General features: G+C 53.9%; 2 protein-coding genes across 2 annotated transcripts; one reads left to right on the top strand and one right to left on the bottom strand.

Moving 5' to 3' along the window:
* Positions 1–614: 614 nt before the first annotated feature.
* LOC309596880 (neuritin-like) lies at positions 615–7,613 on the top strand (the record flags this gene model as incomplete). Its single annotated transcript, XM_082325634.1, has 3 exons — positions 615–657; positions 1,130–1,277; positions 5,366–7,613. 3 exons carry the CDS (start codon positions 615–617, stop codon positions 5,589–5,591), a joined length of 417 nt encoding a protein of 138 aa, XP_082181760.1. The 3' UTR covers positions 5,592–7,613.
* Positions 7,614–8,377: 764 nt separating this feature from the next.
* On the bottom strand, positions 8,378–12,842 carry SYS1 (SYS1 golgi trafficking protein). The gene is made up of 3 exons (XM_082325532.1): positions 12,665–12,842; positions 11,972–12,039; positions 8,378–11,389 (listed from the first exon to the last, which is right to left on the bottom strand). Exons 1-3 carry the CDS (start codon positions 12,824–12,826, stop codon positions 11,149–11,151), a joined length of 471 nt encoding a protein of 156 aa, XP_082181658.1. The 5' UTR covers positions 12,827–12,842; the 3' UTR covers positions 8,378–11,148.
* Between the last annotated feature and the right edge of the window lie 24 nt (positions 12,843–12,866).

The raw sequence follows: 12,866 nt of genomic DNA on the forward strand, positions 1-12,866 counted from the left end.
CACGTCCTGCATTGCTTTATCCCGTGCCGTTACAAGAGGCTAAATCCCAAGCACAGCGATCCTTGCCCTGCCCGGACTCCTGCTGCTGGCAGCGGCACTGGTCCCCGTTCCCCACGCAGGGGGACATGCAGAGCGGGCAGCGCAGTCTGCGGCGGGGAGGGTGCGGGGGGTTTTGGGGGAGGGTGCTGGTGAAGGGGTGCCAGGGGGCCCGTGGGTGCAGGGTCCCAGGATGGGGGTGCAGGGTGCGGGGAGCCGTGGGTGCTGGCAGAGAGGCCCGAGGGGATGCGATGCTGGGAGGTCCGGGGCTGCGGGATCCAGGGAGCCGCGGGGCGCGATGGGGCCGGGGCTGCGGGCACGGGGCTGCGGGCTGCGGGCACGGGGCTGCCCCCGGGCGCTCGTTAGCGGCGGCCCGGCCCCCTCCTTAATTAGCCGCGGCCAAAGCCGCTCGTTAGCGGCGGCTGGGGGCGGGCGCCCTCCCCGCGGAGGCGGGCGGAGAGCGCTGCCGGCCATGGGGGTGCGGGCAGCAGCACCGGCACCGGCAGCAGCACCGGCACCGGCAGCAGCACCGGCAGGAGCGGGGCTGGAGCCGGAGCCCGGGCGCAGGCGGCGGCGGGATGGGGCAGCGGCGGGGCACGGCCGTGCTGCTCCTCGCCCTGGGTAAGGCTGCCCGGGCGGGGGTGCCCGGGCCGGGTTTTGGGGTGCCCGGGCCGGGGAGGGGTGGATTCCCAGGTGGCCTCTGGGGTGTCCAGGCGGGGGGCGATGCGCGGTCCCCTCCCTCCTCCCTGGGTCATCTCTCCCCGGTGGGTCCTGGCTGCTGGGGCTGAGCCGGCGGTGTCCCCCCGCCCCGGGCCAGGGGTGCTGGGGCTGGGTGTGGGGGAGCAGCCAGGGCAGGCTGGCAGCGGGGTGCCCCGACTGCCCCCGCCTTGGCTCCCTGCCCTGGCAGAGCGGCTGTTTCAGGCTCTCTGCAAATGCAGGCAGGGCTGGGCACGGGTGAGGGACTGCACGAGGTTCGTGTGTGTCCTGCGTGGAAGGGGGAGCTCGCCGTGCCTGGCTGGCACCGGCACTGTGGCAGCCCAATGCCATCCCCAAAGGTCTGGGTGCTCACACTGACCCCCTCGGCGGCTGGCAGGGCACCTGGCCGGGCTGCTGGCATCGAGCACCGCCTGCACCAACGTTTACCAGGGCTTCTCGGACTGCGTCCTCAAGCTGGGGGAAAACATGGCCACGTACGAGGAGGCGGATGGCATCGAGCTGCAGGGCTTGCACCAAGTCTGTGGGTGAGTACGTCCCCTTGCTGGGACCCCTGTGTGTCCCCCCTCGTGGGGCCGGTCCCCGGAGGAGGGCGGGCTGGGGGTTATCTGTGGTGCATAGCCAGGGTGGCTTTTTGGCATTGCCCCTGTGCCGGGTGCTGCTGCCTGAACTCTTCTCCTCCCGCACTCCTGGCTCCTGCCATTGCATGCACATGCACACGTGCTCCCCGCCTTGCTCTGACTTCAGACCCAGCGAGCTCCCTGCATGCATCCATCTGTCCGTCTGTCCATCTGTCTGCCGCATGGCCCCAGCTGGAGTTTGCACCCCCAGCCCTTAGCAATAGCTCCAGCCCCCAGGACTCCTCCCGTGACCCCCTGCACGCCCGCAACCGGGAGGAGCGGGGCCGGTGGGACCTGACCCCCTTTGCTCCCCTGGACACCCGGGTCTCAGGCAGGGACTCGCACATCTCCAGGCTGTCCCGGGGTCCAGCGCTGCACGGAGCAGCCTGCAACTGGCCTCCAGGTAGATCCTGCTGCCCAAACCAAGCCTCCTCCCTCCCTCCCTCCCTGCTGAGACCCTTGGTCCTTCTGGCCTGAATTTGCCCCACCACTGTTTTTTGTCTTTGTAGCAAGTGCCCCCAGATGATGGTGTTCGGAGGACATCAATGTTAGCAGACCTGAAATAACAGTAAAAGAGGGTAATGAGAGGTGCAGTTGGGTGGGTTTGGGGAAAGGTCTGCTTAGAAAGCAAATGAGCAGAAGCGGCGAGGGGGCCAAGTGAAAGGTGGAAATAAAATGTTTGCGGAGATAAATGGAGGCAGCCCTATGTCCCCAGCAGGGAGCTGTGGGGAGTGAAAAGGAGTTCTGAGAAAACGCAGGCAGCAATTAAGGGAAAACCCAGGTGCCTTGGGGCGGTGTGAACCTGCCAGGGTGAGGCAGAGGGCTGGGTGCCCTGCGGGTCCAGCTTTCCAAGCTGCTGGAAACCAACCCGCGGGCTGGGAGAGGAAGGCCTGGTCCCCAGTGGTGGGGTGGTGGCTCTGGGACCTGCTCCGTGGTGCCAGCACAGCTGGTTCGCATCTGGGGGCTGCGGTGGGACGGGGCAGTCACCGTTGGTGGAGGCAGGTTGGGCTCTGAGCCAGCCGGGATGAGGAGCCAGTGCCGCCGCTGAGGCAAGTGGAGGGTCCCCAGCCCTCCCGCCTGCCCCAGCCGAAATATCTAACTTTGGTTGTTGCCAGAAGTAGAAAACACTTCAACAAAACCCTTTTGCTCAAGGAGAACAGAAAACTAACTAGTCCCCATTTTTTTTACATTTTTATTTATCCGTTTTGTCCGTGCATTCCCCTGCCAGCAGACATGCCGATGGGAGGTTGGCTGTGCCTTGCTCTTTCTTCTCCCTTCTCCATGGGACAGCCTAGTTCAGGATGAAAATCCTCTCTGGGATGTGGCTGAAGGCTGGGTTGAAACGGGAACTGCTCTGCTTTGGGCTGTAATATTTACTTTTTTGAACATGTGGCGGCTTGTTATTAGAAAAAAACTGAGCATGCAGCCCAGCACGTGCTGTGGTTGACTGCCGGAGGAGTGATTCCTCTGCTGCTGAATCTCAGATGAAATGTCGGAGGTGAGGTTTTTTTACAGGCTCTGGGGCACTAACAGCAAAGAACAGGTCTTGGGACCTTCCCTGCGGGCAGGGCTGGGGCTCTGCACCTTCAGGGCCGTGCCAGCTTCTCCTGCCAGTCCTGGCGCACGGCTAGCCGGGCTTGCCGTGGCTGGAGGAAAAAGGTGATGATGTCCCAGCTTCCTGCCAGGAAATATTTCTGAATTCCTGGCCTTGAACCCTCATCCTTCTCTGCTGCCGTCTGCTTTCCTGGTGCCGTAGTCCCCTCTCCGGGAGCGCAGGTGAGGGATGGACGCGGAGCTGGGAGCCGGCGTGGGGCTGGTTGTGCCTGGGCTCTGCGTGCGCAGAGCTGTCCCAGAGCTGGCCTGGCCGAGCAGATGGAGGCTGTGAAGGGTGAAACGTTGGGAATTGCCATTCTGGCTGAAAGCAGAACAGGGCAGGAGCCTGAAGACACCAGCCAGGTTTAACCCTCACCTGGCAGAGCTGCCTTCTGCTGCTGCTGCAGCTCGGGAGCGAGCGTGGGAGGTTACCTGGGTTGGCACCAGCTTTTCTCATTATCTGGGGACATTTATTCTGCCACAGTGACTCGGTTTAATGAACTCCCTCACAGCTGGCGTTCTGACGTAAGCCCTGGTAGGAAAACTAGAGTGCACCTTGTGTCTGCATGCGGTGTCATCTCCAGCACAGGGCTCTTGAACAAAACCAAGCCACCTCCTTGGTGGCTTGCTCGGCCGTCTGGGCTGCTTCCCCTTCCCGAGGGGTGGCACGCGTGCCTGGTGTCCTGGCGGGCACGGGGAAGGTGGCAGAGCAATTGCTCCTGTCCTCTAGGCAGTCCCCAGCTTGCAGGTAAATTATGGCCTGGAGATGGTGCCCAGCCCCAGCTAACCTGGGACAGCAAAACCGAGGAGGAGGGAAGGGCAGGAGGGTGCCTCGGGGTGCTGCGGGCTGGCAGGGGCTGGGGAGCGGCTGGGACCCCGGGGTGCTGCCTGCGGCTGGTCCCTGCCTCGCCCTGGCATCGGGTGCCGGGACGTGTTGCTCCAAAGAAGCTGCAATATGAAATGCTTTTGCAAAGCTCTTTTCAGGTAAAAGAAACTCTCTTTGAAAGAAGTCGGGGGGAAGGTTAGTGGCAAGGGTGGTGTAGAGCCTTCTCTGTCCCTTGGGGAAGCTTTTGTTTTGGAGAGGAACCACGTCCAGAGGAGAGGGTGGCCCGTAGCATTTGCTGAGGCTTTCTGGCTCCTGCTGTTTTATTTTGTGGGTTTGTACCTACAAAACAGAGACTTTGCCTGTGAATTCAGCTCCGTCGGGACTTACGGAGATGCTAGTGTGCACGCAGCAGCCTGCCAGGCTGTGGGTGCCCTCCCCATCACAGAGCAGCACCTACAGCAGCCTTTGGGAGTCCAGTACTGAGTCTAATCCTCCCACACTCAGCAGCCAAAAAAAAAATATCAAGTGGGGTGCCCATTCTGGTCCTTACCACACCACACAGGGGAACATGGCCCAGCCTGGTACCTGTTGTCCTTGTCCCCGGACAGCTGGAGCCCACTGCTCCCTGCTCAGCTTGACACCTGCGGGCAGGGAGCTCATTGGAAATGAGCTTAAAATCAGGTTCTTCAGAGCCACTGTGCTTCTTCACCGAAGGTAAGGAAGGAGCTCCGGGAGGGGATGAAGCCTTGGCAGGCTGGATACCGCTCTGGATAAATGCAGTGTGGGGTCATCCCACGTGGCTCTGGCCCCAGCGTGCCGGACCGGTGGGGTGGTGTCCACTGTGCCCCTCCTGGGAGAGTCGTCTTGGGGGCTGTGGTTTTCAGCCCCGTTTCTGCCGGGGTTTTTCCCTGCCTGGTTCTAGCTCTGGATCTGAAAAAAACCAAACCTTCCAAGTTGCCATCCCCAGGGGAGGCAGCCAAGGGGGTCCTCAGTGAGCAGCTCCCGGTTCATTCCTGCAGGACCGCAGGTTATCTTTGCCCATTTTGTTTTTCCTTGGTGCTCCCCAAGAGCTGCTTTCCATTGAATGGCTTCTCCTCACGCAGGGTAGAACCCAGCAGATGAGTGGAGATTGTCTAATGAGAACACGGTCAATAACTCCTCCCCCCCCCCGCCCATACCTCAGTTGTAAAGCTGCGATGGTCTGCGGCAGACGTCGTCCTTCTCCTTTGTGCTGGCGTTTTGGCCCCGACTCAGCTTGGAGGAAGCTATGAATGAAACACGCTGGGCCTTTGTTTGCAGCCTGTTTTAGATACTCGGGGTACTTGGTGCCAAAGGGAAACATTTGTTGATGGAAAATAATGGATTTTATTGACTTCTGGGTGGGGGGAAAGCATTACATAATTTCAGTGTGTTTTGAGGTTTGGAATTTTAGCCAAGATGCTATGGGGACGAAGGAGGGAATGACAAAATACGGAGCTTGTCACTGCTGGAAGGGCGGGCTCGGGGCAGCAAGGCTCTGCCCGGCTCCTTGGCGTTGTGCAAGGGACTGATGGTGCGGTGTCTCCCCTGGCTGCAGGTACTGGGATGAATTTCACACGTGTGCCCTGACCGCACTCTGGGAGTGCCAGAAGGAAGCAGCAGCTGTCTGGGAGATGCTGAGAAGGGAGTCTCGAAAAATCAAATTTCAAGGCAGCTTGTTTGACCTCTGCAGCCCCAGCACCGCCCAAAGCTTTGCCTGGACCCACGTTCCCAACGTTTCCATCCTTGGCATCCCCCTCATCGTCACTTGGCTGAACTTATAAACTGCAGCTCTGTAAGTATTGCAACCAAGGTGGTGGCAGCATGTGTCGTGGCATCTTTCTGATCATTTTTCCAAGCCTTTGAGGAATACACGGTGCAGCGCTCAGCGAACGCTTGGCTCCATCCTGTGCCTATCAGATGTGGAAGAGCTCGGCAGCATCTCCTGGGTTTTGCTGTTTCTCTGTAACTTGGGATAATGCCCGTCCCCTTCTGCCTCAATGCACAGACACAGATCTGGCTGACTGCAGAATTTTGGAACTTGTAGATACAGGGCAGAGGATTTGGGGCAAAATGATAAATTGGTCGTGAATGCTGGATTCTGGTCGTGAATGCTGGATTCTTCTGCAGTCTTCTATGGCTGCTGGAAGGAAACCCGTTTACTTTGACTCTTTCCACCAGATAAACTCTCCAGATTTTTTTATTTGGGCACTGAAAACAAGATGGGCATTTTTACCACTGACTTGTGAGGTGCAGGGGATGGTGTATGTCCTGTCAAAGGCAGAACGGAGTCCCTACTGCCCTGTACCGGCCTTTTTTCTTTGAGGACATGGTGAAACCTCTGCTGAAGAATAATCACAGGTGCATGACTTCTTCTCTTGCACACATCTGGATTCCCAAGTAACTCCCGTGTTATGTGTAAATCCCTTTTCTAAGGAAATAGGGGGCAAAAATATTTGGGGGGAGAGGGAGTGTCAAGCTAGCAGGACAAAAATGATTTCTGGCAACAACTCTTTTGCTTTAAAGCTTTCCCCAGGGTACTTGTAAGCAGCTCTGTGGGTGGCAGTGTGTAATTCCAGAATATTAAAGCTTGTTGTAGAGCCTACAGCACGGTAGAAGTTATTTGTCCTGGCTCTTGTTCGATAGCGCATCCTCTTCTTGTCTCCTTTGCAGCTCAGAGCGATGTTAGTTTTGCAGCTTCAGTACAAGCATGAAAGTATTTGCAATAAAGAGGTGCTTGCAAGCGATTGTGTTAGAAAAACACAGCAATGTTATTGAGCAGTACGAGGCAGTTCTGTTTTAAGGACGGTAATGTAGCTCTGTGCCCTGCCTGGCTGCGCAGGGCCATAGGAGCCACCCAGTGTGGGTCTGTAACCTGTTCTGTGAGGGTCTCGGGCCAGTGCCTTGCTAAGAGGAAGCACAGTGAGTCCTGATGGGACTTTCTACCACTTCCAATGCATTCCCATGTGGTACTGCCACTCCCAAATGGGGAAAGAGCTGGTTTTCATCATACTCTAAATCACGGCTCAACAGCTGGATGTGGTGGTGAGCTCCATGTTCAAATTATGGGACCCAGCTGTCTTTCATCAGATCTGAAATTTCCATGTTTAACTAGCAGGGTGTTTCAGCCTGACTTTCCTAGATGTCACACATCACTTTGGCTGTTTTCACAGATTGTTTGGCCCCTTACCAGGGCACTTGCTCTGTCTGCAGCAGGGGCAGGCAGCTGCTAACAGTGAAGGACAGTCCTGCGCAGAGCTGGGTAAGCTTCGTGGCTCCCCATGGTCCTGAGAAACGTTGAACAAGGACCTCGCGCTGGTGGTTTGAGCACTGCCTGCCGTGGGAGTGGGCACAGCAGTACATACCACCAGCCGTAAATGGATCAGGAGGTTCTGAAATGGTGTCTCCAAACCTGAAAATGTGCTTTATACTGTGAGCAGTAGATCTGGGGCCCTGCTAGCCCCAGGGATCCCACTGGATGCGTTACAGGTGCGTGGGTAAGCTTCTCCTACAGCAAAAGATCTTTTTACCAGCAGTGGTGTTGGACTTTTTAATGATGGGTCATGCTGCTCTCCTTTGGCACTCACATGTTCTTCCTCTTACCTTCCTTATCAGTTAACACTCTGCTCCTGCAGCAGCAGGAGGGAATGAATAAATTGAGGCAAATTCCAGGCAGTAAATCAGGGAGGTGCAGCTGGTGTTCAGACAGCACTTAAGCATGAGGCACCCAGGCTTTCTACAGACAACAGAGGTGTTACTTATGTACTCGGCATCTCAGGCACAAAGCCTTAAGATATGCAGTGGAGAAAGGGTAAAGCAGAGCACTGCAGAACCTGGAGTGAAGCACTCAGCTGCTTCTGGTTTTCTTCTTATTCTGCTCCAACAGCAGCCTATGCTGTTTGATCCTGTTCCCCTCTCCCCGTTACCCCTCTCCTGCCTGTGGTCTGTAGCTGGGGAAAGCTGACGCAGGTGGGTATTGTGTACAAACAAGGCTGGAGTGCTTTGAATCCAAATCTTGCACCTGCTTTTTGTTTAGAATAGGTGTTTAATGCCTTTAGGAAAACAAATAAGCACAGTCCTCAAAACAAATAAGCAGAATCCCACAAAATCCCCAAACTCTTAGCTTCTCTTTGCATTTGGCATCTTCCTCTCTGTTAAAATTTTCTACTTTTAAACAGCTTTGGGGAAGGGGAATGTAAAAAGTCTCAGCAGAGATCTCCAAGAAGTCTTCTTTTTGCAAAACCATGGATGCAAATGGCTAGCTGACAGTACCACTGTCTCTAAGAAGAGCAGGTGTTGGGGAGAATTTTCCCTGGAAGCAAATCCCTCAACTCTATTGCACACAAAACCCAAAAATTCATTAAGAAACAAAGACCATCTGCCACCATTCAGGTATGGAGCAGCAGATTTTTATTTTTTTTTAAAGCCAAAGGTGCTCCTAAATCTGACTGAAAGCATGTGAGTGAAAATTAGGTCTCACAGTATGGGAGTGATGAGTTTCAGAGGTTCCCTCCTCAACCGATATTTCATTTTTAGAACTTCCCCTATGACTAGGACAATTACAGTAGATTTCCTTTAAAAAAAAAAAAAAGTAATATACAGATTCAGCCCTCAAGGGCAAAGTCAGCAGACTCCAGAAAAGATTTCTAATCCTACAGCACCCTTTATGCTGATGCAGCGCAGCTTGTCGGATGTCCCACAGCCTCAGTGTTAAATCCACATTTGTCAAGGATTCTTCTCCTGGCCTTTCTCTGAGTGTCTCCAGATACAAAGCTGTACCCAGACTTCACCGCCCCCGCAAGGGAGGCTGCGGAAGCAGTTACAGCATGGCTCATGTATTCAGAAAGTAAGGAGGCAAGTGTTCCTTGGTCCAAAGTTTTCATCCCTGTTCTTACAAAGATAGCACCTCGTTAATACAGTCTCACAGCAACTCTGGGATCAACTGCCCGTTCTCCTTTAAGAAATGGGATGAATGTGGCTTTCCTTCTGCTCTCTCATATTCACTGTAATTAGTCTTCTAGTAAGTAATTAGTCTTGCCTTAAGACCACCCCTGAAGAACACAGGAGTTCACAGTGCGCTTTGGTGTGGTGTTAAGCCTTGAATTAAACCTGCAAAGTTTCCCCATGCAAGACTGAGATGTTCTTTCTTAAGAACAGTAACAAAAAGCAGGAGAGGACAAAACGACCCTGAAAGAGTCTTAAAATACGACTGATACCAAGCCAGTGCTTGTCAGCCCTGAGGCAGAGCGTGCCCTCTGCTCTGGGCCCTGATCCCAATTGCAGCATGCTCACAGCTCTTTTCTGAAGGAGATACTGGCACCTACTGGAAGACCAGTTTATATCTAGGCTGAAGGCGACTGGAAGAAAGGCAAGTATCCTTATATATGAGGAACGAGCAGCTTTTGAGAAGGGATGAACTGTCTGGCTGACTGCGCAGCAGAGTTGCAGGGGAAGCCCTAGGAAGTGACCTCTGGGTGGCCTTCCAGCAGGCGTTGGCTCCTGCCCAGACAAAAACTTGTGTAAACTCTTCCCTCTGAAAGACTGCTGCTGTTCTAAAACTGTGCTTAAAGGGGGTTTGGTCAGGAAGAGGTCCTGGCAAAATCTCAGAATATTAAAAGTTCTATCTAAACAAATGTAACCGGCAATCCTCCTCTGTGGCAGACCTGCAAGTATTTAAAACATCAGGATGTTATCCTGCCTCAATTTACAGTATCTGAATATGAGAGCAGGAATTGAAATACAGCTTCTCCCAGTAACAAAAGTCAAAAGAGCAGCTTCAAAGAGTTTATCAACTTCTGCATCTCAAATCATCCCACCACTTTTCAACAAGCTGAATTAGCAAATAATTTAAGCAAATTAACACTTACAAATATTAACATACAAAGGAAAGTTACTGCAGCAAGATACTGCACAGGAGAAAATCTGTCTTTAGAAGTGGCTTTGTCCTCACTTGGGATCGCACAAACTGGCCATCCCTCAGCAGAAACCAGGCAGGATGGAGGTCTGCTTGCTTGGGCTGTGGGATCTGGAGGAACCATCCAGCTTTAGCCCCTCAGCAGGAAGGTGGTGTCCCTGCCTGCCCGCAGGTGATGTTTATTTGAAGTGCCTCTAAATAAAGGCACATCCTGTTATTTTGAGAAAGAAGCAGCAGTCTCTCACTTAACTAAACATCACCTCTACCAGAGCAGATCTGTTGCTGGACTTCTGAAGCCTGCCAGGAAGACACAGACAAGTGGGAACAGCAGCGTGGCTCCAAGACACCTTGGCAGGCTTCCCTAGGACAGCTCCAGCCTCGGGCTGGACACAGAATCACAGCATGGTTTGGGTTGGAAGGGACATTTAAAGGCCATCTAATCCAGCCCCCCCGCAATGGGCAGGGACATCTTCAACCAGATCAGGTTGCTCAGAGCCCCGTCCAACCCGACCTTGAATGTTTCCAGGGATAGCAGAAATGGGATGTAGAGACCCTGGATTGCTGACACTCCTCCTGAAGCGAGGATTATGCTGGCTGACTTCCCAAGACAGCACTCACTGATGCCTGCCTTTACAGCGCAGAGGCATGAAACATTTATTGTAGGAAATTTTATGTGGCCTAGACAGTAGGCATCTTACAGCCACATGTTCTCTGGCCCTATCCTTCGGTTGCCATGATACAGACACTCATGGTATTTCTTGAAGTGCCCAGCTTCCCAGGAGAACCATAACACGCTCACAGCAACATAATATTTTTATTATTACAAAAGATTTCTGCAGCAAACTGCTGTCTGACATCTCTATGTATTAAACATGGAAACAGCAAACAAACCCATCTAACATTATAGGTTATTTAGTGTCTCAGCTGGTGATTCAGGTAAGTACAACTATTTTCTTTCTCCCCATCCATTCACTTCCTTGACTTTTTTTCCAACCAAAGCCCAAACAAGTTACAGATCGGAAGTAGCAGCTCCCAGCCCCGCTGCTCACTGCACCAGCTCCCGCAAGAAGAGCTGACCATTGCATTACCCATACAGGGCACTCGTACGTTTGTTAAATTCCAGATGCTCCTCATGCATCAAGTTTTGCTACCTGGCTTTTAACAGTCTCATGAGTGAAGAGTTTAAGAGCACACTCGCCATACAGTCATATTAAATGCTTTGTGTTAACAAAATAAACATCTGCTCCTCCCCTGTTGTCGGCTGATGCCAGAGAAGATGCTCACACTCATGCAGTCACCAAGGTCCAAAAAAAAAAAAAAAAAGTCTAAACAGACCTGCTGTGCTTCTTCAGTGATGATTCTCAGGCATTAGATGCACTTGTGCTGGAAATAATGACGTAATGCAGCATGTTGTTGCCAAAGCGAGTCTATACGTTGGATTTGGGGGCAGAATTGAGGGGGATTTCTCTGAGTTCTATCCTCATGCAGAGGTACTCCCCGATCGCAGCCATCAGTGCGGTGCACACGATGTGCACCAGCCACCACGTCAGGGTCGAGGGAAAGTGCGAGTTATAAATCCAGCAGCCCAGAAGGTGGAAGAAGTGAACTGTGACGGTGAAATCCAGGCACTGCTTTCCTCGGCGGATGAAGTACAGCAAGCCCAGAGCACTGCAAAATAAAGGCAGAGATTAATAACAAACTGCTCCGTGCCTATGGAAAAGGAGATAGAGCAAGAGCTATCAGCAGTTGTTGGTGCTGGTTATTCAATTGTTTTAAAACTTCTTGAATGTTCTAAGGATAGGTTGTTTCTGACCTCTCTCCCGGCTGCTGCAGCAAGACTTACATGCTTATAGCTTTTTAATTTACGACGGCAGAGAAATGAGCTTTTAGTGCAGAGAGCCAGGCAGGAATTTTTAAACTATCTCCCCCAGTAATCTTTGCCCAGTGGCAGGGGCAAAATACATTCTTGTTTGTAGATCAGTGTTTGCCGAGATCCATTAATTCTAACTTTCAGTAAAATCTCTCACAAAAGCAAATCTCATTCCCAGCTGGGAAACTGAGGCAGTGAAGTGAAATGACTTATCCACGATCTAGCAAGTCAGGAGTCAGCAGTTCCCAACAGCAGACATGCTCAACACACGGGGCTTTGGGGAGATGTTTTGAGAGAGGCAGTAGGTCACGCTGAATTCTCTTAAGGTTTAATGTTAAGAAAGAACAAGACAGAGGGGCTCCAGCTGGTTGCTGACTTACCAAGTGAGTGCATTGAGGATGAAAGCCATCATGGAGAGCCTCCCAGGCGGGGTTGAGAAGCCTAAAATCTACACGGGACTATTAGTAGGAAACCGCGGCACAAATCACAGCCCACAGCGCGTAATCTCATCCCGGGGCCCAGCCGCATCGGCACTGCCCTGTGCTGATTATGATCCGTAAGAGGAGCCTGAGCAGCTACGGCAGTCCTTCTAAGAGGTCTGTCTCTCTGCCTGGGGGTACCTACAGAAAAGGGACAAGTCTGTTTCTATACTGCAGGCTACCACCTAAACAGGGTGTGCGTCCCCACAGAGGGGTTACCTATGGGGGAGGGCGGTTGTCTTTATACTGGGGGTACCTATACAGGGTGTCTGTGTCTATACTGGGGGTGGCACCTACACAGCAAGGTGCTGTGTCTATACCGGGGGTACCGCCTATTCAAAGGGAGGGGTCTGCCTCCATACTGGGGGCACCTACACGGACAACAGGTCTGTCTTTATATTGGGGGGCAGCTACACGGCGGGGGAGCTCCGTCTCTATAGCGGCGTGCTACCTATGGCGGGGAGCTGTCTCGAATACCGGGAAATGCCTACACGGGGAGCGGGACCTGCCCCCCCGCAGGGGAGCCCCCGAGCAAGGACCCCCGCCACAGGGGCCTGTGCCCACGGCGGCGCCCCGGGGGCCCCGCGCCCTCACCTCGTCGCTGAAGACCTGGTGGAGGGAGGGCCCGGTCCTGCCCAGGGTGCCGAGGACGGCGAGCCAGAGCCCGAGCGAGCTGTAGTAGCCCGCCTGCAGCAGCACCATCTGCGCCACGATCAGCGCCGGGTCCCACACGTAGCTGCGGAACTGCGCCGCCATCGCCCGCCCGCCACAGCGCGCCGGAAGTGGCGTTTACCGC

The sequence above is a fragment of the Platalea leucorodia genome, assembly GCF_965183815.1.
Source record: "Platalea leucorodia genome assembly, chromosome: 13".
Taxonomy (NCBI): Eukaryota; Metazoa; Chordata; class Aves; order Pelecaniformes; family Threskiornithidae; genus Platalea; species Platalea leucorodia.